At 44.2% G+C, this 27,881-nt stretch overlaps 1 protein-coding gene, 2 long non-coding RNA genes and 1 pseudogene across 3 annotated transcripts; 3 read left to right on the top strand and 1 right to left on the bottom strand.

Moving 5' to 3' along the window:
- Window positions 1-5,674, bottom strand: part of LOC124648050 — a 42,883-nt pseudogene extending 37,209 nt beyond the window's left edge.
- LOC124706862 lies at window positions 1,627-2,875 on the top strand. The gene is made up of 2 exons (XR_007004608.1): window positions 1,627-1,725; window positions 2,431-2,875. It is a non-coding gene; the product is annotated as an uncharacterized LOC124706862 (long non-coding RNA).
- A 7,358-nt stretch (window positions 5,675-13,032) lies between the features above and the next one.
- On the top strand, window positions 13,033-14,082 carry LOC124649125 (the record flags this gene model as incomplete). Its single annotated transcript, XM_047188795.1, has 1 exon — window positions 13,033-14,082. A coding segment is annotated over one exon (996 nt), but the record flags the coding sequence as incomplete, so codon positions are not given.
- A 30-nt stretch (window positions 14,083-14,112) lies between these two features.
- LOC124649124 lies at window positions 14,113-14,857 on the top strand. The gene is made up of 2 exons (XR_006986541.1): window positions 14,113-14,398; window positions 14,465-14,857. It is a non-coding gene; the product is annotated as an uncharacterized LOC124649124 (long non-coding RNA).
- Window positions 14,858-27,881: the final 13,024 nt, after the last annotated feature.

Here is a 27,881-nt window from a genome sequence, read left to right as displayed (position 1 = left end):
CTGTTCAGCAACAAAAGTGTTCTTATTTGGCACTCTGGTTGATGTCGCTCCACGAGCATCTTCTTGAATACTTTTCTCAAGCTGCAAAGCCAAATCTCTAAGGAGTTTTTCGGGGTTAAAAGGACGCAGTGCGGTGACCCATGCATGTTTCCAGACAGCAAGCTCTTGGCTTCGGTACACGCTTCGGACAAGAGTGGTTTTTCCCAGCCCACCCATTCCCCAAACTGAGATCACCTTACAATTTTGGTTGTTGTCCGGTTTACCAATTAATTTGATAACACCAGATTTCTCTGTTTCTCGCCCAGTAAGCACTCCATCAACCAGATCCAGTGTCCTGCTGCGATCAAACTTCTTTGTAGCACTTGGTTTAAATACTTTGTCTTCACTTGTGGTCTTTTGTCTTTCATCTTCCTGCTGTATTTCGCTTGTGGGCATGGGTGCATGCACAGCCTGAACAAAGAGCATTTCTATATATGAGAACTTTTGTGCTTGTACTCTACACATATGTAGAAAAAGGTCCACTTTACAACCTTGAACTGTTCTTTATCAAAAAAAAACAACCTTGAACTGTTGCAAAAGTTCATACTTTTACTTGAACCGGTTCTTTTTTAGGATGAACTATCGAATCATTTTACTTTAACCCAAGGACGCAGGGCGGACCTAGTATCCCCCTGCCCTTGCCTGGGCTTCCTAACTGTGCGCATCATGCGTGAAACGATTGTGTGTGCGTCTCGTGCCAGCGATTGTAATCTAAACAGATTAATGTTGTTGTAATCTCTGGCTCCTGAGCGTTTGGCCCGTGCACCCATTCCCGTGTGGGTCTGCCTATAATGAGTGCTCTGAGGCGAGAACCAACCTGAGGTTGGGTGATTACGAGGGTGGTTGTAACCCCAGCTCACCAGAGTTCAAACGCCAGGTTTGACATCTGTGTGTCTCATAAAGGCGGAATATTCATTCAGTGGGAGGCGACGTTCCCGTCGACAGCGAGGCGCCTGTGGTGACTTCGTCAATTTCAAGATCCAATCCGCCGACTCAGTCTTCCGGAGGTGATCATAGGGGTAGGGGTGTGCGTGTGTGCGTTCATAGGGGTGAGTGTATGCGCGTGTATGTGAGCGTCTGCGTTTGTACTGTGTTTCTCAAAAAAAAAAAAAAACAAGAGGCCATGAGGCGCAAATGTATGATGGATGCCAGGTGGGGGCACCTTGATGGTCGGTTTGATATTGGTGGTTGCATTGACTCCACCGCCCGTCCTCGCCTTTTTTTTCCGTGGCTCGCAACCCTTCTTTGGAGACTACCGGCGGGGCTGGATGGTGTAGGCAGCCGGCGCTGCAGTCTACTGCGACGCGGCCGAGCTAGCGCCGTGACGAGCGAGGCAGCATACAGAGTCACGGAAGAACGTCTTTTGCGACTCCAACGGCGGGCGTATGATCGAGTATTCCGGCGTGGGGAGGGTCGCTCCTTCTTTCTTTGAGGGCTCCACATACTGGAGCGCGGACACGGGAGACGACATTGCGCCCCTCGCTGTCGGAACTGGCTGGCAGCCGAGCAGTGCCCTTGCCTCCCTCCCTGCTGACGGCGCCAGATCCAGAAGCATCATATCCACCACCACCTGGCAGACGACGTCCCCCCGCCCCCCCAATCCGCGAGGACAACCGGTAAGACCTGCCGCACCGCTCCTCCATCTTCTGTAAATTGTGCGAGAGGTGAACAACGACCAAATCTCAGGTGAGAGAAACCAAGCCAGCCTCCCTTCTCCATCTCCCTGTGACCCCCTCCTATTTCCTCTCTCCCTTGGTCAGCTCCGTGCTCTTGCAAGCCACCTCCTAGACCTTTATGTTTGTTCTTGATTTCTACTGCCTATGATGGCTGGTGAAATTAGTGTGGATTCTTCCATTAATTATGGCATCTGGTACTTTATTTGCAGCTATTTGTGTCAGAGTAGTTTGTAGTTTGAACCCAGCCAGATGTTTAACTAAGCAGGTGTACACTTTGATTTAGGAGCATATATATGATACTTTACAGATTCCTTCCCCCTTCTACCTATATAGATGTGTGAGATATTTACTCTTGACTATTATCTGAATATACTTCAGTTTTGTAAATTCCCATTTTATTTGCAGATTAACTTACCTAGCACAAATATTTTTTATTGGCTTCTTGTTTCAGAAGATTCAGTATGGTACATAGAATACAGTTTCACATATTTTGGTATGACCGTGGGAGACTTCAGGTATATGGGATATAGCTGTAGCAATGATATGTTTTGTGATATTGTTCAACAAGCCTTCACAGTACTAGGATATTGGGATTGCTTATGTATGTGTATGTCAATGACCATGCAGTTAATTGCTCAGTCACGAGCTTATAACTGCATTTCCATTTTTTATTGGGAACAGAACTTGACGACTTCTTCTATGTGTATTTGTGCAGGAGTAATGCTTGGTTATTCATAAATCATTCTTGGAAGTACATGAATTATCAAAAGCAAGGGTTGAATTTATTTTGTGCCCTTGTTGAGGAGGTGACAGCGGTGAGTTACATGTGAGATGCGGATGGAGGCGGTAGTGCTCATCTGCCATGAGTGCTTCCTTGGCCGGTGAATTGGCCTTGGTGGCTTCTCAATGGGAGGCCTTCGAGACTTCGAGTAGCATAGGCTCGATGTTCTTCTCCATATAGGCGCTGATGAAGGTCTCCGATTTTCTGGTGAATTCAAATACTCTATAATTTCTGTTTGAGTACGCACCTCTACCACAGGAAGTACACACACTTCATGTCACCCGTGTTCCGGTACTGCGGAGCTGACAGGACTCTGGATATTTTGTCTTCCTAGATTGGTCATTTTGGGGCTGGTAATTATGCTTGCTCACCTTCTACATTGTTGCTGAATACTCTGTGAGATACTTCTTAATTCCTTTCTCACTGATAAATAATTACGAAGATAACTAGAATTGTTTGTCTATCTCTAATTCTCTATGATAACATTTAGGTTTGAAAAGAAAAACACTAATAGAGAAACAGGTACCACAGCTTTGATGTCAATGAAGTTGATTACGCATGTGTTTGCCTTATGTTTCAGTCATAATGTTTTAAGTGCGTCAGTACTACTGTGATAAGCATTATCCATTCATATAGCCACACACTGGTAAATTACTGTTAGCAATCATTTTTCAGCATTTTTAATATGATATTCAATTGTCTAGGAAATTTTAAAGTTGGACCCTTGATGCTCATGACAATATGATCGCCAAATTATCTGTTTCGTAAGTACCTAACAATCTTTCTAATTAATTTTTAGCCCCAACTAAATTTTAGCTACCATGTCTTTTTCAATTAGGATATGCTTTGACAGAAGGCATGTCTCGGAAAGTTAAAATGTCTAAATTTCATTTTCCATCAATTTTGATTTTTTGTTAAATACTACTTCCGCACAACAAATTATTGTTTTAGAGAAGGATAGTGTCAACCTTTTGAAATTTTGACTATTAATGTATTCATGAAATTTCGATTGGATACCTGAAAATCATATATACGAGTGATTTTGGACAACACGTTTCTGCACCAGGAGCATATGCTCCTGATTCTTGAAATGCGTTTAAACGCATTTTGAAATGTCAATAAAATTTGAAAAAAATGACACATGTAAATCTTGATTTTCTATATGCTCACAAAGTTGTTTCACGAAAAACTAGTTTTTTTGTGGCATATGTAAAAAAGAAAATATTGGCGCTAAAAAGCAACTATTCATGAGAGATTTTTTTTCATCTTTTTACATAGGACACGGGAAAATTCGTTTTTCCACAAGCCTTGGTCGTGCACAAATGAAATATTGATATGTAGGCGTGAAATTTTTATTTTGACTTTTTTACATTATAAAACATGGATTCCGGTGGCAGGAGCATATGCATATGAGATCAAAAGTGCATTTCCGTGATTTTTTTTATCCAAAATTACTTTGACTGATAGATTTTTTGGATTTTAAAATATATCCTGATTAAGCTAATGGCGAAAGCTATATTTAGTAGACTGTTAATATCCAAAATGACTAAATTTAGAAGACAAGAAGCAATATCTCTTTGCACCAGATTTAACTAATTACCTTAACTGAGATTTTATAAGCACACCAAGTAAAGCTTATCGGAAGTAAGAGTAGTATGTCATCTTGCTTGTCATTGCAAGAGATTGCTAATCATGAGTAGCATCTAAAATATAAACACGTAGTAGTTCACGTAATTTGTCTTAAAAATTTCCACTAATTCAATTTGTTTGCATATCAAATTACTAGGTAAAGTTCAGGTTTCGTTTAGTGTGCATCTGTGTGTGGATAAAAAGAACACACTTTGAACAATTATAGAAGCCCATATAATTCACCAATATGTATTTGAAGAAATTAATTTCGATCAGCTGGAGGAGTCCAACCTTCAGTTTCTCTTCCATGTCGGTAAGCCCTTCATTGGTAGCAAACATCACCGTTCTAGCACTGGTCATGCTGTTCTCCACTGTATTCTGCAATTATATGTGAAATGAAAAGAAAAATATATCATCTATATAGCAAACGAAACAAATGTATATAACAGAAGATATACCAGTAAGAAAGATTTACCTTCTTGTGGAAAAGATAAATAGTTTGATCACATGACAACTGCCTGAGCTCCGACACTTGGTACGGTTTCTCGGTGCACAAGCTTGCAATTTCAACATTCTGCGTTGAAACAATGATTCTACTTTGTTTCTTGTTGTTGGGAAAGTACTTTTTGATGCAATGCCACTCTTCTATTGTGGATAGGTCATTTATCACAATCAGATAGCTATTGCTACACAACTGTGCATTGAACACACTGACTAAATCACCTTGATTCATCTTCTTCATCTTTGCAAAAATGTTAGCCCCGACACTTGTTTTGCTTTCTTGCTTTCCAACCTCATCATAGGAATTTTCATAGAATTGCCTCACCAAGCTCCGCAGGAACTCCCGTGGATTGAAAGGATATCTCAACCTAACCCAAGCACAGAATCCAAACTTTTTTAATACCTCTGGATCATCATAAACCTCCTGGATGGCGGACGTCTTCCCATGATCACCGCTTGTTCCCCACAGGGCGATCACCCTAAGATCCTCCTCCTCGCTGGTGATCAGTTGGTGGAGGTCCACCTCTGCTTTGTCCTGTTCGAGGGTATTAAATGCTGCTTCGTTGATGCGAAGCATTTCTGCCCTAGCAATGGTTGCATCTTTCTCGGCCAGGGTAGCCTTGGAGCCAGAGCTATCCTTTTGGTCCTTGACGAGACGATAGCGCAGGTTCCTGTTGCTCACGTCCTCCACCTTGGCTCTCAACTCCTTCACTTCCTTGGCAATTCGGCGTCGGTCAGACAAGCTGCGGGGGATGCATCCCCAGAACGGTTTCTTCTCCGAGTGGAGGCCAAAATCCATGAGGCTGTCCTCCACTTTGTAGGCCAGGTCACCGATCTGCCTCACCCAGGTCATGAATACCTTGTTCTGGCCATTGTCCCCATCAGCCATCACTAGGAATGACTGCATCATCTGCAGCTCGTCAGTGATAAAGTCGACGTCGCGCTCAACGCCAAGCTGCAGCGCGATCTCCTCCGCCGCCTTGGAATTGGCGTAGCCCAGCGCACCATCAAGCACGGCCTTGCCCATGCTCACCACCGTCGCCTCCATGACTCTCCTTTCTTGCCGTGAGTGATATGGGGGTGTTGTGTTGGTGCTAATGGTAGATGTGGGTTTAGCAGAAGACCAAGACAGGTGGATAAATAAGGGGAATCCACTCCAGTGGCACCATGATGTGCGCTGGGTTACTTTTACGAAATGGCCAGCTGGCTCTGGTTAAACAAAGCACTAATTGATCCTAGATCAGAGTAACTGACATGAGGACAAGAGGCTGAATCTCTGCCGGGGACAAGCATGCTCTGAAGCCTACTTGATTACAGTGTGAACAAATGAAAACACGAACGCTACTACTCGGGCAAAGTGTATATTACTCTATTTTTTTCCTGCCGTTGGGTGCCTGGCCCATCGTCCAAAGGCTACTACTGACCATTTTAATTAAATCTAGAAGGCCTGACACCCTCCCTTAATACTAGAAAGACACCCCAGCCGGTGGGCACAGATCGGTCAATGTGGAGTATTAGTGTAACCCCAATGTTTCGGAAACAGGGATGTTAATATGAGATGGTCCGCATTCATATGCATCCAGCTTGCAGTTCACTTTGAGATGAGTTGTATAAGAGCAATTCTAATAGTGCAGCCGGGTGCTGGCTATAAGGCCAGCTATAGTCAGCTTATAGCTAACTTGTACAATAGTTGGCTTTAAGGATTGATAACTTTATGTGTAAAAGTCCCACCACACGTACTCACAAAGTGTCTTGGAACACGTGCAAGAGCTGGCTCTTGCATAAGAGCCTATCTCTCTTCTCTCTCCACTTCTCTCTCATCCACCTAAGCAAAACAACACTATTTTAATTCTCTAAGAGCAAGTACAATAGAGTCCAGTCAGCTAACTATAAGACATTAAATAATATATTTTAGATGAGTTGGAGGAGAGAGAAGATGAGAGAGAAGGGAGGTGAGCTACTATGCAATAGCCAGCTCTTACACGTGCTCCTAGGCACTTTGTGAGAGTAAAAGGTGGGCCATATATTAGTAAAGTACTACATTCTTATAGCCAACTGTATTATACATGTTAGCTATATGATGACTACAAATGATATGACATTTTGTTATAGCCAACAGTTGACTATACTATTGGAATTGCTCTAACAGAAGTACATGACCTGACTGTTTTTATTTTACATACAACGAATGCAATATGGGCTTATCCAGAAATTACACATTAGTCAAAAAATAGCTGTGATATGTACAGAGATTACTGGACACAGCTAGCTAGCACTAATGATCTTTGCTATAGGTAGAACACTATGAAGTAGGAGTAAGTACGGAACGTTTTTTTCTGGCCCTTCCATATGGGCACTCTCCATGTGAACTATAATACAAAATGGAGCATCCCATTCCATCCATGCAAATAAAGACAAAAATAATAACGTCTGATTCCCTCTAATTTCAAAATTCTAAAACTCTTTAACTTTCTAAGAGCATCTCTAGGAGATACTCAAAAAGTTTATATTCAAAAAGCGTTTAAGTAACGGCACGAGTCCTCACAGAAAAATACTCAAAAGTTGTTAACGCAAAAAAAACCATGTACACGTTGGCCCTTCCGTTAGTGGGGGTTTCCCTGTTTTTTTTTTCCCCTTTCCTACACATCTTCCCTATGGAAACCAATTCACACGCGCGAGCCATGGCCCTCCGCCCTAGCCCCAGCCGTCCGGGTGCCACCCTTGCCTCGGCCGATCTCGTGCCACAGGTCGCACTACCGGCGCCACCCCTTCCTTACAAATTAGTGGAAAATAGTTGTGCTATGCACATAGATTAGTGGACAGAGTTACCACTAATGATCTTTGATATAGGTAGAACATGGAGTATGTAGTAGGAATTAGTACGAAACGTTTTTTTTCCAGCAGGCAATCTCCTTCCCTAGGCTCTCCAAGTGAACTACTTCCTGATCGGAAGGAATAGCAAAATTGGAGCATACCATTGAATCAATCAAATAAAGAAAAAAATATCAACCTCGTTGCCAGTGATTCTCTCTTATCTCAAAATTTTAATATACTTTAACTCTTTAACGCTACACACAATTTACTATCTTTTTTCACTTCTGTAACATGGAGGACTTTGAAGATATGTTAATTATTGGTTGTGTTCTTGTCATGCATGTGTATCTCCTCAAAATGTGTGTGAGGTCATGTGGTGAAAAGTGGAGTAGGGTAAAGGTTCAATGGAGTTGAGCTTTAGGGCGTGATCTAAATCTCTCTTTGATGCAGCTGCTAAAGCAACACAGCCAGCTAACTAGCAAGTTCAACTGTTTCACTTCTGCTTTCTTTCCAGCTTACAGCGGGAGCATGCATCCGTCAACATGTGCGAACGCCGATAAAAGCTCAGATTCTCCACCATCAGCGTCAGCACGCGATAAAAGCCCCCAACATATTTGGTGAATACTCGTATTACACGAACAATCTGCACGCTCACCATTAATCTCAATCTCCATCGAAAACAATCAACAGCGCGCGGGTTCAGCTCGTGGCCGGTTTGCTTCACGGCTTGACTTCTTAGCCTCTGGCTAGCGTGGAACGACAGAATACTGATATGCAGCTACATAGAGGAGCGACAAGTAATCTTGGTCCCTGGGCTTACAGATCCTCAAAGCCCAAGGAGAATCTACTGTTGTGGGCATCGCTGCTAAGCTGAAGAATATGCCTTTTTTTAGTGCATGCCGTCAAGCCAGAAAAAAAGTTTCTAGTGCACAATATGAACTTACTAACAAAAACTGAATCAGGCATAGCATCAAACATGTTATGTGCACGTTCATACACCACCAACTAGCACGCCACAGCACTTGTTCCAAAGCCTATTTCGTCCCACGCCACAAAACATACTTCCCAGATCGAATATGCTGACACCGGCGATTTGCACAAAAATAACCCAAAAGTGGAAGAAAAGCACAGACTGGCCCTCCGGCGAAACTATTTCACTCATCTAACCCTTTTGTGTGGCGCCCCTCTCATGGGCGCCACACATGCCGGCGCCACAAACCCAGCCGACGTGGCGCCATCGACGCTGAGCTGGTGCGCCCATCCGACGTGGCAGCATGTGTGGCGCCCCTCCCATCGGCGCCACACATGCCCTTACAATTGCCCAAAACATACTGTGAGACAATTCGTCTGGGACTTAGCCGTTTTGCGAGGCTCTATGTGTGGCGCCGATGCCACGGGCGCCACACTAGCATGTGTGGCTCCGATGCCACGGGCGCCACACAAAGAACATCGCCAAAACGGCTAAGGACTTATCTTCCGGAGCCCCTAGATGTTTTCGACCCAATACTGGATATAAGTTGGCATGTGTGGCGCCAATTCCGCGGGCGCCACACAATGCAGTGTGGCGCCACTGTGAAGGGCGCCACAGGTGGACTTGTGTTAAAAACCTGCAAGAATCAAGAAGTTAGATTCTACCTCTTCTATCAAGAATCTTCCGTCGCATGATTCTAGAAGTTTACCTATGAAGCGCCTTGTCCGTGTCTTGCCACTGAGGTGGGCACTCCTGATACAACCCAAACTGTCTCATCACTCTCTGCGGCTGGTGGTGTTCAACAAGCCACATGCATATGAGTGGGCAGCGCATACGCCAGAACAGCGCCTCCTCCGTGCACTTGTGGTTGAGGTCAGCCATCCCCGCGCCAATACGGTAGTACGAACCATATGGTTCCCATTCCACCTGCACCATACAAATATTTCATAATTTAGAACATGCTAGTACAATCAATGAAAACTAGGATTGCAAAAGAGTGATCGGTTACCTGCTCAGCGGTAAGAGTGTCCAACTCCGCGAGTGTATCGCCTCGTACATGACCATTGGATCGCTTGTCATCTCCGAGACACTCGTCCCAAAGGTATGCCCAAGTGGGCTCCCGATCAGGGTTGTTCGGGTAATGAGGCCATGACCTCTCGTTGAGTACCCTAGGCCGCCCAACTGATATGCGGTCCCAGCTCCATACGGAAAGTAGGAGCAAGCATCCACCAATACCGCCGCTTCCAGTCCTGCTCCCAGTCCTGCGACAAGCTTCGTCCAACTGCGTACATAAGACATTTGGTTACTACTTTGTCTAGCACAGTACTATAGAGAAATAGTACATAGAACAAGTCATCACCTGCCGGTAGAGGTAGGCAAGTGCCGCTGTTCCTCAACTCCACCGGTTGTCCAACACCGTAAGCGCCTTCAGCCAACACCAATGGGCCAGCTTCCCCCCACTGTCAGGAAAGAGAGTCTTCGAAATCATGTACCATAAGTACACACGGGCGTACGTCCTCCGAGTGTCCTCGTTGGCCCCTTCCGGGCATTGTGCAAAGTTAGTCTTGATCCAAGAGAAAGACGCGCCGGCGGGAACTCTCTCCTTTGGATTTGCTGGCACCGGAGGAGCCCTGCCAATAAGGTCCTCCATCTGTCCGCGCCACCCATCGAAGCGGTGTTCATACACAGTGGATCGCCCTGAATAGGTAGTCCAAGGATCATGGAAACATCCTGGAGAGTAGGGGCCATCTCGCCGGCCCTCAAGTGGAAGGTGTGCGTCTCCGGCCTCCACCGGTCGACAAGAGCGGTGAGTGCCGCGGCGTTCATGTTCGGCCCCCCACGGCTTACAAGGGATATGAACGGCATAAGACCGGTAGGCTGGATGAACTCCGTGTACCTCTCGTCATACGGTATATCCACCGTGCCATGGTAACGAATCTTCAAAGGGTGAAGATCCGTTCCCCTCTCCGTCATATGAACAGCCCGGTGCTCCCTGTCGTACTCTTCATCCGAAGCCACACCATCCTACATGTTTACACAACCATGTTATGAGTCATTCCACTATACATGAGAGTTCATATCCAAATACATCACACATACATCACACATACATGAGAGTTCATATCCAAATACATCACACATACATCACACATACATGAGAGTTCATATCCAAATACATCACACATATGAATTTCGTAAGACATACCATTCCTAGGCACATAATAGACATATGTAAGACAATAGAATGCATTTGCTAAGCTCCAATTTTGCCTTTCACCACATACATACAAAAGGTTCCATACATACACACATACATTCATATCTAGGGTTCCAACAAATATTTGGTTCAAATATGAGTTATTCCATCACAAATAATAGGCATATGTAACAAATTTGAATGCATTTGCTAGGCAAATATTAGACATTTCAACACATACATACATAGGGTTTCAACACATACATGTAAAATTTCATTCAACACATCTAGGGTTCCTACATATCTAGGGTTCCTACATATCTAGGGTTCCTACATATCTAGGGTTCCTACACATACACATTTCTACACATACACATTCCTACACATAGACATTTCAAATCTAGTTTCCATGTCTAGGGTTCATGTACAAATCTAGCAAGATCTATGAAATTAGTGGATGAATTTGAGGGATTCGAAGGGGATTACCTTGAGGAATGGATGGGGAAGAGATTGGCCGGTCGGATCCGACGAATTTGTGGCCGATTTGTTGGGGGAGAGAGGGAGGGAGGAGGAGGAACCGTCGGCCGCCTTGGGGAGAGAGGGAGGGAGGAGGAGGAACCGCCGGCCGCCTGGGGGGAGAGAGGGAGGGAGGAGAAGAAACAGAGAAGAAGAAGAGGGTCGGGCTGGGGGCGGGCGCGGGCGCCACACTTAAGTGGATGTGTGGCGCCCGTGGCATCGGCGCCACACATGCTAGTGTGGCGCCCGTGGCATCGGCGCCACACATAGAGCCTCGCAAAACGGCTAAGTCCCAGACGAATTGTCTCACAGTATGTTTTGGGCAATTGTAAGGGCATGTGTGGCGCCGATGGGAGGGGCGCCACACATGCTGCCACGTCGGATGGGCGCACCAGCTCAGCGTCGATGGCGCCACGTCGGCTGGGTTTGTGGCGCCGGCAGGAGGGGCGCCACACTGCCATGTGTGGCGCCCATGAGAGGGACGCCACACAAAAGGGTTAGATGAGTGAAATAGTTTCGCCGGAGGGTCAGTCTGTGCTTTTCTTCCACTTTTGGGTTATTTTTGTGCAAATCGCCTACTGACACCCCATTGCTCCTTCTGCTCTGATTAAACCAAAACGTACAAATTGTTCCTTGATCAGAGTGCGGACCGACGCAGCAACTGACTCGAGGTCAGGAGGCTGAATCTTCTATTGCCTGGGGCAAGCATGCTCTGAAGCCTACTTGACTTGTTAGCTACTGTTTTTACTCGGGAACAGAAAGCATAGTTACCCCATTTTTTTCATGCAGTTGGGTACCTCTTCCACGTTCCAAAGGCTAGTTATCGACCAATTTAAATAAACCTAGGAGGCCGCCCCATCGGCGTGCACACCACAATCCATTGCAGGTCTCTATGGATGCAAGAAGACTGATTAGTGTAACCCCCGATGTTTCAGAAATAACAATGTTTAATATGAGACAATATTCCTATGCATCCAGCTTGCGTTTCACTTTGAGATGAGTTGTCCACATGGATAAACCCAGTCCATGTTGCCTATGAGATTAATTTAGGTGGGCGTGTAACTGGAGGACACCATCTGACTATTTTCATTATACATACAGCGAATACAGCTGGGTCTATTTCTAACCCTCGCGTCAATGTAGATTGGAACAGACAAACTGCCAAAGCCCACTCATCGATCGAGGAAAAAGGTAGCGGCGACAGAAATTACAAGTTATTAGTGGGAAAATGCTAGTGCTACGGACAGAGATTTTTTAGTTTGTGGACATAATTAGCACTGACTGAGCTTTGCTATATGTAGAACCTTGTGTGTTTTGACTGTAGACTTAAAAAAAATAAACATGTAATTGTTAATACCGGCGCCTACTGTCGTTAATCCAGAATTTTTTTCTACTAGTGCACACATGAATTTCACGAACGAAAACTGCAACAGGCATAGCATCGAACAGCTTATCTGCACTGCCATACACCAACAAACTAGCAAGCACTAGCACTCGATGTGTGAAACTGGGATGGAATTGTGGGAGCCAGAGATCAAGGTGACGAGAGACTTACGTCTTCGTCGTTGTTGAAGATGCAGCCCAGCATAGCTCATCAGATTCTATGGATTGGGCGGAGTGATACAAATAGAGGACGCGGTGATGACGGCGGCGGCGCCGTTTCTTGCCCTCCTCCCCCTCCACCCTCTCTTCTCCGCATGTAACACCGGCCTACCAGCGCTTCGTCTCCATCGCCGGGGAGCTACCTACCCACACATCGACGTCGACGGCTGCGGCGGCCGCCCGCGTCTCTGCAGTGTTACTGACGAAGTGTCGGATTCTTCAGTTATCTGTCTTCCTAGTAAGTTACGGGTTCTGGTTGATCCAACGGCCCGTGAGCTTCAGTCATCAAGCAATAAAGTGATTTCTCTCGACACCATTGCCGAAGACAAAAGCAGGCTCATCTAGGTGCCCAAGATCGTCCAAAACGCAGTTGAAGACTGCTACCAGCATGGATGAGCTGAATCTTCCCAATTTGCCTGTTTGGAAGCTGACCATTTCTGATGACAATCGTCCTGATCTGGAGCAAAGTGTGAAAGCAAAGGAAGCAAGGGCTACTGCGGCGACACCTCATTTTATTAAAGCGAAGCAAGGCTCATCGGAAGACGGTCTGTCTTCGCCTTTTAGCTTCTCAATTCAGAAGAGCGGGATAGCACTGCCTAGTCCATGCCTGAAGACAGCATTGCGAGGCAAACAACATGTGTTCTCTCCAATATCAGAGGGCTCAAGCAAGGACGGTGTTCTCAGTGCTGGAGCAGCTGAGAGTGACAACAAGCCTTCTGCAGCCTCTGATGACATGTTGTCTGATGAAAAGGATCTGGCATCAAGGTATCCAGACATGTATGGGTTTAATCTACCCGCTGGAGATATACGCCGAAGGAGAGAAGCTGATGAGGCTCTTGACTGGTTTTTGTCACCCCTCAAGACCTGTGTGTTAATGGATCCCAGTCCAACAGATGACAAGCCTATTCCAGTTCAAGCAAAGGATACTCCTTGGAAAGGTCTGGAAAGCAGTAAAATGAAGGGGAGACAGGAACTTTCAGATGCCAATCCCATCCAAACTCCAGCGGTTGGTGGTACTCCCTGGAAAGGCTTGGAAAGCAATAACCTGAAGGGAAGGCTTGATCTTCCAGATGACAATCCCATCCAAACTCCAGCGGTGCATAGCAAGGCCTTGCTTGGTACTCCCTGGAAAGGCTTGGAAAGCACTAACCTGAAGGGAAGGCACGCTGGTGAAACCACACTCAAGAAGGAACTCTGGACCAGATTTGAGGCGGTCTCGACCAACGATCTGCACTTTGATAAGTCAGTCTTTCAGAAGTCAGATGGAAGACGTTTCATCGACATGCTTGAGGAGGAATCATGATTGCAGAGACTGGAACTGCGGTACTGGCCATTGATATCCAATCCTTTTGTCTATAATGGTACATCTTGTCAGAGCGCGAACGTTTTCGCCACCTTCTGGTGGACGCAAACCGACGGTGAGCTCCGTCGTGAGCAGCGCTGCTCTTTGCCGCCGACGTGCTCATGCGCGCTCGAGCTAGAGCTCGCCCTAGAGAAGGTCCTGTACGCGCTTCTCCTCGAGGGCCTTGTCCAGCTCTTCGACTCCGGCAGTTATTCAGGCACCAGGAAGCTAGCAGCAAGACTAGAACTGCTCGCGATAGCCGTTCGTGAGCTGGTGCGGGTGGAGGTCGATCAGCACCTAGACGGGAGCAGTATGTCATAATAATTACCTGGTAACCCATCATCTCTCTAATATGATAGTTGTGATGGTTTAATCTGTGAGAGTGCGTCTACAACAGTTCGGCCGAGGTTACTCGAGCTAGGATGAAGAGGGCCAAGCCATGAGGGGACGCCGGATGTTGCTGAGCGGCGGACAATGCAGAGCCTCGTGCGGCTGCCGCTGGCCGGGCGGCGGAGCTATGAGGAAGTTGTGAGGCTGGACGCGGCGCAGGGTCGGGCTCGTGGGAGCGCGTACCGCAGGGGTCGCGACGTGCACGGGCTTGGCCGGCCAGAGGTGCGGCGGTCTAGCTTGGGGAGGACTGCGTCCATGGAATTACTGCGTCCATGGTCGAGCCGGCAAGAGAAGACGAAGCTAATTAATTCTGGTTTCTGGATCGATCCGGTCCTGGTCAATGTAATAGTATAAGTGTATAACTTGCTAATCAGGATTTTTTAAATTCTCTCTTCATTAAAATGGTTCCACGCGCATGCATTTTGTAGAACGTTTTCTGGCCTGACACAAGGCCCGCATGATGCCTGCTGCTACTGTGTTCTCCACTTGTTATTTGTAGCTAAATCTAGTGTTCCAAGTCCCTGAGATTCAATGATAAGAGAGAGCACAGAGAGTGATTGATAAGGAGAGACAGGTCTATCAGCTGGTGAAGAGACGACAACAAATAAAGAAAAGCAGATTCCGTTACAACTGTGGAATGCCGTGAGTTCACAAACAGAGATCGCTTAATCTCAAAGCGAATCCAACGGTAAAGGATGCATGCTCACGTATACACCCGGTCACCAAATCCAGCGCTTCAAAATAGCTTTTAACGACACTTTTTTTTGTCTTTTTTACATAGTGCACACAATTTTTTTTTGACAAACTTTTGTGACCTAACATAGAATATGTGTGCACACTCGGGATTCTATTTCGAAAATTTTAAATATTTTGAAATAAATTTAAAATACATTTTTTATAATAGGTGCATCTAGACCTAGGAGCCAAAACACCATATCCGAGAGAAATGGAATTTCTTTGTGTGGATGACACCGAAGACCTGCCACTCGCCGAGTGGCTTTTAGTTGTGTCCGGCGCTCGGCGGGGATGACCTTGGGACGCCGAATATCGTATTGGGCAGCGCCTGATCGAATAGGACTTTGGAGCGTGTGGTAGAGGTGGTCAAACATCTAGCACGCCAAAATCTCTTTAAGGAATGGTTTAGTAGACGTGATTGGAGATGTTCTTAGCTAGCTGGTGACATTGTTTTGCAGCCCAACGAATGCCACACCCACATGTTTCCATATGGGCATAGATGAAAGCGGTTAATGCATTTTTTTTGTTGCAGTTGGAGGATTAGTACGCGTACAACATCGCGGATGTTGTTGGCTGCAGACTGCAGTGCCATGCAACATGTTGGGCATGGCTGGTGCCGCCGCGAAGAAGGCGTTCCTCTGAAAAAGTAGGAGGTTGTGTGATACTCCAGTTGTATAGTATATCCAGTTGTGGTACTCTTTCTGTTATGGATTATAAGATCTCCACGTATCTTTATATTGTAAATTTAGCTAATAATCTAATAAAGATATATATTAGAAAACATATAGTATCATTAGAATGTTTAGATGTTCTACTTTCTAGTGACATAATTTTTGTATTGTAATGTTATGTTGGTTAAATTGGCCCTAGAAATCCATGCCGGCCTTATAATCCCTAACAGTGATAGTAATGCAGTACGGAGCACTTCATTTTTTTACCAACACCAACCACACATGATCTCTGCATACAGTTTGTCCCACAGACGTTTTATTGCGAGTACCAAACCCGTATTTCCAAGGAGATGCCAAAGTTCTTCCAATGCGCAAACTGCTTCCGACTCGGTCGGTCGCCTTGGTCTGCAACTGCAAATGCATATTATCTGCTACTTCGAAAACAATTCCCATTCTCCGCTCGTGTGGTGTTTTGGCGGCAATCAGAACTTCAAAAGAAGCTCTAGTCCGACTCCGATGCACTTGTTTGAGTCACGCCGCAACCAAGGGTGACACTGTTTATAGGTGAGGGTGAGACAGCCAAATCAATCACATTTTCCAGGCCCACCTACTTGTCCTGTATTTTCATCTCCCTATAGGCTAGTAGAGTTTCAGCATTTAATACGTACTAGACGAAACACGAAGTGTTTCTAGTGTTACCATCTGTGGTGGCACTCCATGTTTCTCGGTCGCCTCTTGCTTCTCAATGAGGATGGCCTAGAGGGGTGACCGGAGGATGAAATACAAAAACAATACATTCCTAGGTCAGTTTGGAGCGTGCTTGCTTTTGAGGACCAGCTAATCCATCCTAGTTTTTGCATTAGAATATATATATTTCTCGGTCACCTCTTGCTTCTCGATGAGGATGGCCTAGACGGCTGACCGGAGGATAAAATACAAAAACACATTCCTAGGTCCAGTTTGGGGTGTGCTTGCTTTTGAGGACCCATGCATTGCCCACATTATAAAGCCGCCCCATATCTAAAACCAGTTAATCCATCCTAGTTTTTGCATTAGAATAATTGAGATATTCATGTTAGAATTTACATTATTACTAAGCTTTCCATGTTAAACAAAAACATCATAAGTTATTTTTAGAGATTATACAATTGCTCATATTCATGCAGCAAAGATTAGTAATAATGTGACAACTGATTCTCCAAGTAAATTTTGTGTATTAAGTGCATACTCCAGTGGCCAAATAATCAGCTCACAAATACTCATGAATGTGTAAGCATGCAACAATGACAATGGTACTGGTATAATTCACGCTCAATTTCTGCAGAAGAGTATCTAACCCAACTTAATGGGTACAAATAATTAAATTCAAGAAAAATATAAAATTATTGTAAAATTTTGAGGCAAAGTGAGCAGGATTTCACCATCAATGATGTGGAAATTCACAACATTATCGTCATCACTCATCAGAGGACCAGAAAATATATCATAGCGAATTAATGCATATCAAAAACTTCGTAACAAGTCTGATGAGCACCTCTAGACCTAGCCACCCACTAACAGACTAACTCCCAGTGGTGGCTAAACCGCTAAAGAGATACAAAAAAAAAAATGATGCTGAACAGTGGGGAAACCCACACTGGTAGAAAAATGGCCTTTAGTCGCGGTTCGCAACTGCCATTAGTCGCGGTTGCGCAACCGCGACTAATTAAGCGCGACTAAAGGCCCTCTTTTAGTCGCGGTTGCTTACGAACCGCGACTAAAGGCCAGTCCACGTGTGCGGCTATCGTGCGCCTGGGCGAAGGACCTTTAGTCGCGGTTGGTGTCCCCAACCGGGACTAAAGGCTATTTCGTTAAAAAAAATTAATTCATTTGGATTTCTAATTTTTTTTCACTCCGTTTTTTTTCTTTTTTTCTTCAGAATTTCTCTTATTTCAATTATTTGCATAGCTTAGTCTCTATCTCTAACTACACTTATCTCTAGTCAAATTACTTACTCGTGGTCAAACTTCCCGCTCGGTCACCCATCCTCCCACTACTCCACCTCTAGCACGCTTAACTTCCGAGTTCCATTCCGTTCCGCATCCAAGTGCTTCGCGCGCATGTATGTGGTAGTAGTATCATATCAATCCTATTAACATGTTGATCGATGTCACATTTCTTTATTGTTTGAATTTCAAATAATTTTTTTAATAAACAAAAGTAATGATGTAATAATAATATTGAATAAATAAATAAACATTAACTTTTTAATTTGTATTATTTTTAATTTCATTAATTAATTAAATATTTTTTTTGCCAAACCTAAAATCTAAAAATTTGAAAATCTAAAAATTGGGTAAAAATGATAGTAATCTTTATGCAGAATGAAATTATTAATTTTAGGTTTTAAAAAATTAAAAAAATATATAATCCATAATTTATAGAAAAAACTAAAATCTTCCTGCTTTTGTATTTCCATTTGGAATTTTGAGAATCTAAAAATTGGCTAACCGGGTAAACCCTGGTGAATTCGGATGTAACTTTTTCCCAGGATTTTTTTGATATATTATACGTTTTTTTCCAACGTCGTATGCAAATTGTTATTACCCACTCAGAGTACTCGTATAGGCTTGTTGAGCCTACCTCTGACTCTACACGTGTTCAACTTGTCTTCTCGTCTTTCCGTCACATGTGAAGGGGGTGTTGAAATGGATAAGTAGATTGGCTAACATTTTTCATCAGCTCGAACTTTTAATTATCAGGTAAAAAAAACTTTTAATTACGTTGGCTAGTGCATGAAGTTTAATACTCGCCGCTCTATGTCGACTCTCACGGCTAGGTTATCAGGGCCAACTAGCTTAGGTTCAAAAAAATTCCGCCGTGTGCGCAACTCACGCCGCCCCGTCCTTGTCGGCCGCCGCATCTCTCTCTCACCTCCGGCGTGCTAACCGCTCCTCCCCACCCCCACACCCCTCCGGCGGCCGTCTTCCTGCTAATTCCGGCCATCTCCATCGCCGCTAGTCCAATTTCAGTCCGTCACAGCGAGCTCCGTCCAGGCCGCCATCGGTTCTTTGCCAGATGTCCGCCGCCTCTGCTGTCTGCGGCCGTTGCCATCCGCCGCCCGCCCGGCCCTCTCCCGGCCATCCGCCGCCGCCCGGCCCTCACGTCCCTGTCCCTGAGTCCGCCCCCAGGTTGCACAGCGCGCGGTTGCAGCGCGCATCTTCAACGCGTGCCTCTGTTCTGGCTTTCAGCGCGTGCCCCTCCGTTCTGGTTGCAGCCCGATCTATTTTCTTGCAGAGTTGACTCAGCTGGTTACGTTAAAAAAAGAGTGAAAAATGTCATCGTCTAGTGCTGATCCTATTGGTGGTCATTCTTCGTCGCACCTTCGGTCTTTGCTTGGTACTCCTCCGCGGTCCTTATTGCCTGTTTCGTCGCCTCCCCTGATGGTGTCCGTGTGCCACTCTACATCGACTCTCGTGGTCTCTGCGTGGTTGTGGCCGCTCTACCTTGTCTACATCGACTCGCCACTCTACATCGACACCTCTCGCTACTTCTACACGTGGTTTTGGCCGCTCTGCGTCGACTTTGTCTACATCGACGCCTCTTGCAGCTTCTACACATGGTTGTGGTCGCTCTCCATCGCCTCGACGCTCTACATCGAAGCCTCTCGCGGCTTCTACACGTGGTTCGGGCCGCTCTCCGTCGACTTTGTCTGTGTCACATCCCCGCTCTACACCGACTCTTGAGGCTTCTCCACATGGTTGTGCTTGCCTTACTTCGACTACATATATGTCGACTTGCCGCTCTACGTCGACTCTCACGACTTCTACTCGCGGTTGTGGCCGCTTTACGCCAACCCCGTCTATGTACTCGCCGCTCTACGTCGACTCACGCGGCTTCAACTTGCGGTTGTGGTCGCTTGACGTCAACTCCATCTATGTCGACTCGCCGCTCTACGTCGACTCTCATGGCTTCTGCACACGGTTCTGGCCGCCTCTCATTGACTCCTCGAGTGGCTAGTGCAAGCACTTGTGACCGCTCTACATCGACCTCTTCAGTTGCGCCTTTCACCACACGTGAGATTGAGCAACTCCGATGCCTGATTGCTACTTGGGACTCTTCGCCGAGAGGTTATACTAGTTCTGCTACTGTTTTTTCTAGCACTGAGAGACCACCTTCTTCACATTCAGGTACATCCTCTTGGATTTTTGATACTGGAGCATTTTTCACATGACTTATGATTCTTCCGCCTTGAGCTCTGTTTGCCCCATCGAGTCTCATGTTGATGTTATTATTGCTAATGGTACTGCCCTCCCAGTTGCTAGTCGAGGCACACTTAGTAGTTCCGCTTTTCATGTTCATTCTGTTGCTCATATTCCTCGACTCACCATGCAGCTCTTCTCTGGTAGTCAAATTGTCGACTCTCGTTGTAGGGTTACTCTCGACTTTGATTCATGTTTTGTTCAGGATCGTTGCACGGACACTGCATGGTGCTGACCCCCGACGCCACGATGGCCTCTGGGAGCTTGACTGACTTCGTCTTCTTTCGCTGTCGCCACCGCCAGTTCTTCGGCCCATGCTATCGCATCCACCAACTCTTTTCAGCAGTGGCATCACCGTCTTGGCCATTTATGTGGTTCTCTTCTCTCATTTCTAGTTCATCATGGGGTTTGGGGTCTGTCTCCGGCAACGCCTCTTTGGATTGTCAGGGTTGTAGGCTAGGTAAACAGATTCATTTACCCTACCCTACTAGTGCGTCTGTATCTCACCGACATTTAGATTTAGTCCACTCTAATGTTTTGGGACCGACTCCTTTCGCTTCGAAAGGGGGCCGTCGATATTATATCATTTTCATAGATGATTTTACTCGTTACACTTGGTTGTATTTCATGTCTTCTCCTAGTGAAGTGATTTCCATTTATAAGCGTCTTGCAGCCATGGTTCTCACTCAGTTCTCTACACCGATTCGCGTGTTTCATGTTGATTCTGTTGGTGAGTATATCTCCAAGCATTTGCGTTGTGTTCTTACTGAGCAGGGCACTCTCGCTCAGTTCTCTTGTCCTGGCGCGCATGCCCAGAATGACGTTGCTGAGCGTAAGCACCATCATCTTCTTGAGACTGCTCGTGCGATGATGATCGTTTCCTCTCTTCCGCCTCATTTGTGGGCTGAGGCTCGCCTATCTCATTAACATACATCGGTCTGCCGCCCTTCAAGGTGGCATTCCTCTCGAGCGACTCTATGATCGCTCTCCTGACTACTCGGTGCTTTGTCTGTTTGGTTGCATTTGTTATGTTCTCCTTGCTCCTCGTGAACGCACCAAACTATCCGCTCAGTTTGTTGAGTGTGTTTTTCTCGGATATAGTGATGAGCATAAGGGTTATCGCTGCTGGGATCCAATGGCTCGTCGGATGCGCATTTCTCGGGACGTGACTTTTGATGAGTCTCGTCCTTTCTATCCACGTTCGACCTCATCAACCTCTATTGTGGAGAATTGATGCGTGTAGTTGACACGTCCGTTGGGAACCCCAAGAGGAAGGTGTGATGCGCACAGCGGCAAGTTTCCCTCAGTTAGAAACCAAGGTTTAATCGAACCAGTAGGAGTCAAGAAGCACGTTGAAGGTTGATGGCGGCGGGATGTAGTGCGGCGCAACACCGTAGATTCCGGCGCCAACGTGGAACCTCGCACAACACAACCAAAGTACTTTGCCCCAACGAAACAAAGTGAGGTTGTGAATCTCACCGGCTTGCCGTAACAAAGGATTAACCGTATTGTGTGGAAGATGATTGTTTGCAGAGAAAATAGTAAAAACAAGTATTGCAAAGCAGATTTGTATTTCAAGTATTAAAAGAATGGACCGGGGTCCACAGCTCACTAGAGGTGTCTCTCCCATAAGATAAAAGCATGTTGGGTGAACAAATTACAGATCGGGCAATTGACAAATAGAGAGGGCATAACAATGCACATACATGACATGATAAGTATAGTGAGATTTAATTGGGCATTACGACAAAGTACATAGACCGCCATCCAACTGCATCTATGCCTAAAAAGTCCACCTTCAGGTTATCATCCGAAGCCCCTCCAGTATTAAGTTGCAAAGCAACAGACAATTGCATTAAGTATGGTGCGTAATGTAATCAACAACTACATCCTCGGACATAGCGCCAATGTTTTATCCCTAGTGGCAACAGCACAACACAACCTTAGAACTTTCTGTCACTGTCCCTGGTGTCAATGCAGGCATGAACCCACTATCGAGCATAAGTACTCCCTCTTGGAGTTAAAAGTAAAAACTTGGCCAGAGCCTCTACTAGAAACGGAGAGCATGCAAGATCATAAACAACACATGTGTAATAACTTGATAATTAACATGACATGGTATTCTCTATCCATCGGATCCCGACAAACACAACATATAGAATTACAGATAGATGATCTTGATCATGTTAGGCAGCTCACAAGATCCAACAATGAAGCGCAATGAGGAGAAGACAACCATCTAGCTACTCGCTATGGACCCATAGTCCAGGGGTGAACTACTCACTCATCACTCCGGAGGCGACCATGGCGGTGTAGAGTCCTCCGGGAGATGAATCCCCTCTCCGGCAGGGTGCCGGAGGAGGTCTCCAGAATCCCCCGAGATGGGATCGGCGGCGGCGGCGTCTCAGTAAGGTTTTCCGTATCGTGGTTTTTCGCCTCGGGGGTTTCGCGACGGAGGCTTTAAGTAGGCGGAAGGGCAGAGTCGGGGGCCGACGAGGGGGCCACACCATAGGCGGCGCGGCCCCCCCGGGCCGCGCCGCCTTGTGGTGTCGCCACCTCGTGGCCCCACTTCGTGTGTTCTTCGGTCTTCCGGAAGCTCCGTGGAAAAATAGGCCCCCGGGTCTTCGTTTCGTCCAATTCCGAGAATATTTCGTTACTAGGATTTCTGAAACCAAAACAGCAAGTAAAACATGAACCGGCACTTCGGCATCTTGTTAATAGGTTAGTTCCGTAAAATGCACGAATATGACATAAAGTGTGCATAAAACATGTAGGTATCATCAATAATATGGCATAGAACATAAGAAATTATCGATACGTCGGAGACGTATCAAGCATCCCCAAGCTTAGTTCTGCTCGTCCCGAGCAGTAAAACGATAACAAAGATAATTTCTGAAGTGATATGCCATCATAACCTTGATCATACTATTTGTAAACATATGTAGTGGATGCAGCGATCAAAACAATGGTAATGACATGAGAAAACAAGTGAATCATATAGCAAAGACTTTTCATGAATAGTACTTCAAGACAAGTATTAATAAGTCTTGCATAAGAGTTAACTCATAAAGCAATAAATCAAAGTAAAGGTATTGAAGCAACACAAAGGAAGATTAAGTTTCAGCGGTTGCTTTCAACTTGTAACATGTATATCTCATGGATAATTGTCAACATAGAGTAATATAACAAGTACAATATGCAAATATGTAGGAATCAATGCACAGCTCACACAAGTGTTTGCTTCTTGAGGTGGAGAGAAATAGGTGAACCGACTCAACATAAAAGTAAAGAGAATGGTCCTTCAAAGAGGAAAGCATCGATTGCTATATTTGTGCTAGAGCTTTTATTTTGAAAACATGAAACAATTTTGTCAACGGTAGTAATAAAGCATATGAGTTATGAAAGTTAAATCTTACAAGTTGCAAGTCTCATGCATAGTATACTAATAGTGCCCGCACCTTGTCCTAATTAACTTGGACTACCGGATCTTTGCAATGCACATGTTTTGACCAAGTGTCACAATGGGGTACCTCCATATCGCCTCGTACAAAGGTCTAAGGAGAAAGCTCGCATTTTGGATTTCTCGCTTTTGATTATTCTCAACTTAGACATCCATACCGGGACAACATGGACAACAGATAATGGACTCCTCTTTAATGCATAAGCATGTGGCAACAATTATTATTCTCATATGAGATTGAGGATATATGTCCAAACTGAAACTTCCACCATGAATCATGGCTTTAGTTAGCGGCCCAAAGTTCTTCTCTAACAATATGCATGCTCCAACCATGAAGGTGGTAGATCTCTCTTACTTCGTACAAGACGGACATGCATAGCAACTCACATGATATCCAACAAAGAATAGTTGATGGCGTCCCCGTAAACATGGTTATCGCTCAACAAGCAACTTAATAAGAGATAAAGTGCATAAGTACATATTCAATACCACAATAGTTTTTAAGCTATTTGTCCCATGAGCTATATATTGCAAAGGTGAATGATGGAATTTTAAAGGTAGCACTCAAGCAATTTACTTTGGAATGGCGGATAAATACCATGTAGTAGGTAGGTATGGTGGACACAAATGGCATAGTGGTTGGCTCAAGTATTTTGGATGCATGAGAAGTATTCCCTCTCGATACAAGGTTTAGGCTAGCAAGGTTATTTGAAACAAACACAAGGATGAACGGTACAACAAAACTCACATAAAAGACATATTGTAAACATTATAAGACTCCATACCGTCTTCCTTGTTGTTCAAAACTCAATACTAGATGTTATCTAGACTCTAGAGAAACCAAATATGCAAACCAAATTAGCAAGCTCTAAGTATTTCGTCACTAATGGGTGCAAAGTATATGATGCAAGAGCTTAAACATGAGCACAACAATTTCCAAGTATCAAATTATCCAAGACATTTTAGAATTACTACATGTAGTATTTTCCAATTCCAACCATATAACAATTTAACGAAGAAGAAACTTCGCCATGAATACTATGAGTAGAGCCTAAGGACATACTTGTCCATATGCTACAGCGGAGCGTGTCTCTCTCCCACAAAGTGAATGCTAGGATCCATTTTATTCAAACAAAACAAAAACAAAAACAAACCGACGCTCCAAGCAAAGTGCATAAGATGTGACGGAATAAAAATATAGTTTCAGGGGAGGAACCCGATAATGTTGTCGATGAAGAAGGGGATGCCTTGGGCATCCCCAAGCTTAGACGCTTGAGTCTTCTTAGAATATGCAGGGGTGAACCACCGGGGCATCCCCAAGCTTAGAGCTTTCACTCTCCTTGATCATATTGCATCATACTCCTCTCTTGATCCTTGAAAACTTTCTCCACACCAAACTCGAAACAACTCATTAGAGGGTTAGTGCATAATAAAAATTCACATGTTCAGAGGTGACACAATCATTCTTAACACTTCTGGACATTGCATAAAGCTACCTGGACATTAGTGGATCAAAGAAATTCATCCAACATAGCAAAAGAGGCAATGCGAAATAAAAGACAGAATCTGTCAAAACAGAACAATCCGTAAAGATGGATTTTATTAGGCCACCAGACTTACTCAAACGAAAATGCTCAAATTGAATGAAAGTTGCGTACATATCTGAGGATCATGCTCGTAAATTGGCGTAATTTTCTGAGCTACCTACAGGGAGATAGACCCAGATTCGTGACAAAGCAAAGAAATCTGGAACTGCGCAAGAATCCAAATCTAGTACTTACTTTTCTATCAAAGACTTTACTTGGCACAACAAAACATAAAACTAAGATAAGGAGAGGTTGCTACAGTAGTAAACAACTTCCAAGACACAAATATAAAACAAAAATACTGGAGTAAAAACATGGGTTGTCTCCCATAAGCGCTTTTCTTTAACGCCTTTCGCCTAGGCGCGAAAGTGTAACTCAAGTAACATCGAGAGATGAAGCATCAACATCATAATTTGTTCTAATAATAGAATCATAAGGTAACTTCATTCTCTTTCTAGGGAAGTGTTCCATACCTTTCTTGAGAGGAAATTGATATTTAATATTACCTTCCTTCATATCAATAGTAGCACCAACGGTTCGAAGAAAAGGTCCTCCCAATATAATGGGGCAAGATGCATTGCATTCAATATCCAAGACAACAAAATCAACGGGGACAAGGTTATTGTTAACCATAATATGAACATTATCAACTTTTCCCAAAGGTTTCTTTTTAGCATTATCAGCGAGATTAACATCCAGATAACAATTCTTCAATGGTGGCAAGTCAAGCATATCATAGACTTTTTAGGCATAACGAAATACTTGCACCAAGATCACATAAAGCATTACAATCAAAATCTTTGACTCTCATTTTAATGATGGGCTCCCAACCATCCTCTAGCTTTCTAGGAATAGAAGTTTCAAGTTTTAGTTTCTCTTCTCTAGCTTTTATGAGAACATTTGTAATATGTTTTGTGAAAGCCAAATTTATAGCACTAGCATTGGGACTTTTAGCAAGTTTTTGTAAGAACTTTATAACTTCAGAGATATGGCAATCATCAAAATCTAAATCATTACAATCTAAAGCAATGGGATTATCATCCCCAAGGTTGGAAAAAATTTCAGCAGTTTTATCACAAGCAGTTTCAGCAGTTTTAGCAGTTTCAGGTAATTTTGCGCGCTTTGCACTAGGAGTAGAAGCATTGCCAACACCAATTATTTTACCATTGATAGTAGGAGGTGAAGCAACATATGAAGAATCAACATTACTTGTGGTGGTAATAGTCCAAACTTTAGCTACATTTTTCTCTTTAGCTAGTTTTTCATTTTCTTCTCTATCCCACCTAGCTCGCAGTTCAGCCATTAATCTTATATTCTCATCAATTCTAACTTGGATGGCATTTGCTGTAGTAACAATTTTACTTTCAATATCATCAGGTTTAGCAGCCATTTTATTAATTAAAGAAGATTGTGACGCAGACATGTATGAGATTCGGTCTTCAAGCATTTGCAAGTTTAGTTTGCAACCCGTAAATCTCCATATTCAGATTTTCAAGTTGATTTCCTATTTTCTTCAACAAGGTAGATTGCTCATTCATAGTTTTAGTAAACAATTTATTTTGCTCATACTCGCGATTGCATAAAGTTCTTGGTGGCCCTTTCAATTTCTAACATCTTTTCCTCATTAGGTGAAACATATCTACCATAAGAATTACCATTAGCAGGATGTGGTCTAGAATTTTGAGCAACCAATGAAGCTAGCGGAACATTATTAGGATCAACATTAGTCCTACCATTAACAAGCATAGACATAATAGCATCAATCTTATCACTCAAGGAAGAGGATTCTTCAACAGAATTTACCTTCTTACCTTGTGGAACTCTTTCCGTGTGCCATTCGTAGTAATTAACCATCATATTATCAAGAAGCTTTGTTGCTTCACCAAGAGTGATGGACATAAAGGTACCTCCAAGCAGCTGAATCCAATAAATTCCGCGAAGAAAAATTTAGTCCTTGCATAGAAGGTTTGGATGATCATCCAAGTAGTCAGTCCATGGGTTGGGCAATTTTTAACCAGAGATTTCATTCTTTCCCAAGCTTGAGCAACATGTTCATTATCCAATTGTTTAAAATTCATTATGCTACTCCTCAAAGATATAATTTTAGCAGGGGATAATATCTACCAATAAAAGCATCCTTGCATTTAGTCCAGGAATCAATACTATTCTTAGGCAGAGATAGCAACCAATCTTTAGCTCTTCCTCTTAATGAGAAAGGGAACAATTTTAATTTTATAATGTCACCATCTACATCTTTATATTTTTGCATCTCACATAGTTCAACAAAATTATTGAGATGGGCAGCAAGCATCATCAGAACTAACACCAGAAAATTGCTCTCTCATGACAAGATTAAGTAAAGCAGGTTTAATTTCAAAGAATTCTGCTGTAGTAGCAGGTGGAGCAATAGGTGTGCATAAGAAATCATTATTATTTGTGCTAGTGAAGTCACACAACTTAGTATTTTCAGGGTTGGCCATTTTAGCAGTAGTAAATAAAGCAAACTAGATAAAGTAAATGCAAGTAAACTAATTTTTTTGTGTTTTCGATATAGCAAACAAGACAGTAAATAAAGTAAAGCAAGACAAAAACAAAGTAAAGAGATTGAGAAGTGGAGACTCCCCTTGCAGCGTGTCTTGATCTCCCCGGCAACGGCGCCAGAAATTTGCTTGATGCGTGTAGTTGACACGTCCGTTGGGAACCCCAAGAGGAAGGTGTGATGCGCACAGCG

Source organism: Lolium rigidum, chromosome 4 (genome assembly GCF_022539505.1).
Source record: "Lolium rigidum isolate FL_2022 chromosome 4, APGP_CSIRO_Lrig_0.1, whole genome shotgun sequence".
Taxonomy (NCBI): domain Eukaryota; kingdom Viridiplantae; phylum Streptophyta; class Magnoliopsida; order Poales; family Poaceae; genus Lolium; species Lolium rigidum.
This window is presented reverse-complemented; position numbering and strand designations above follow the sequence as displayed.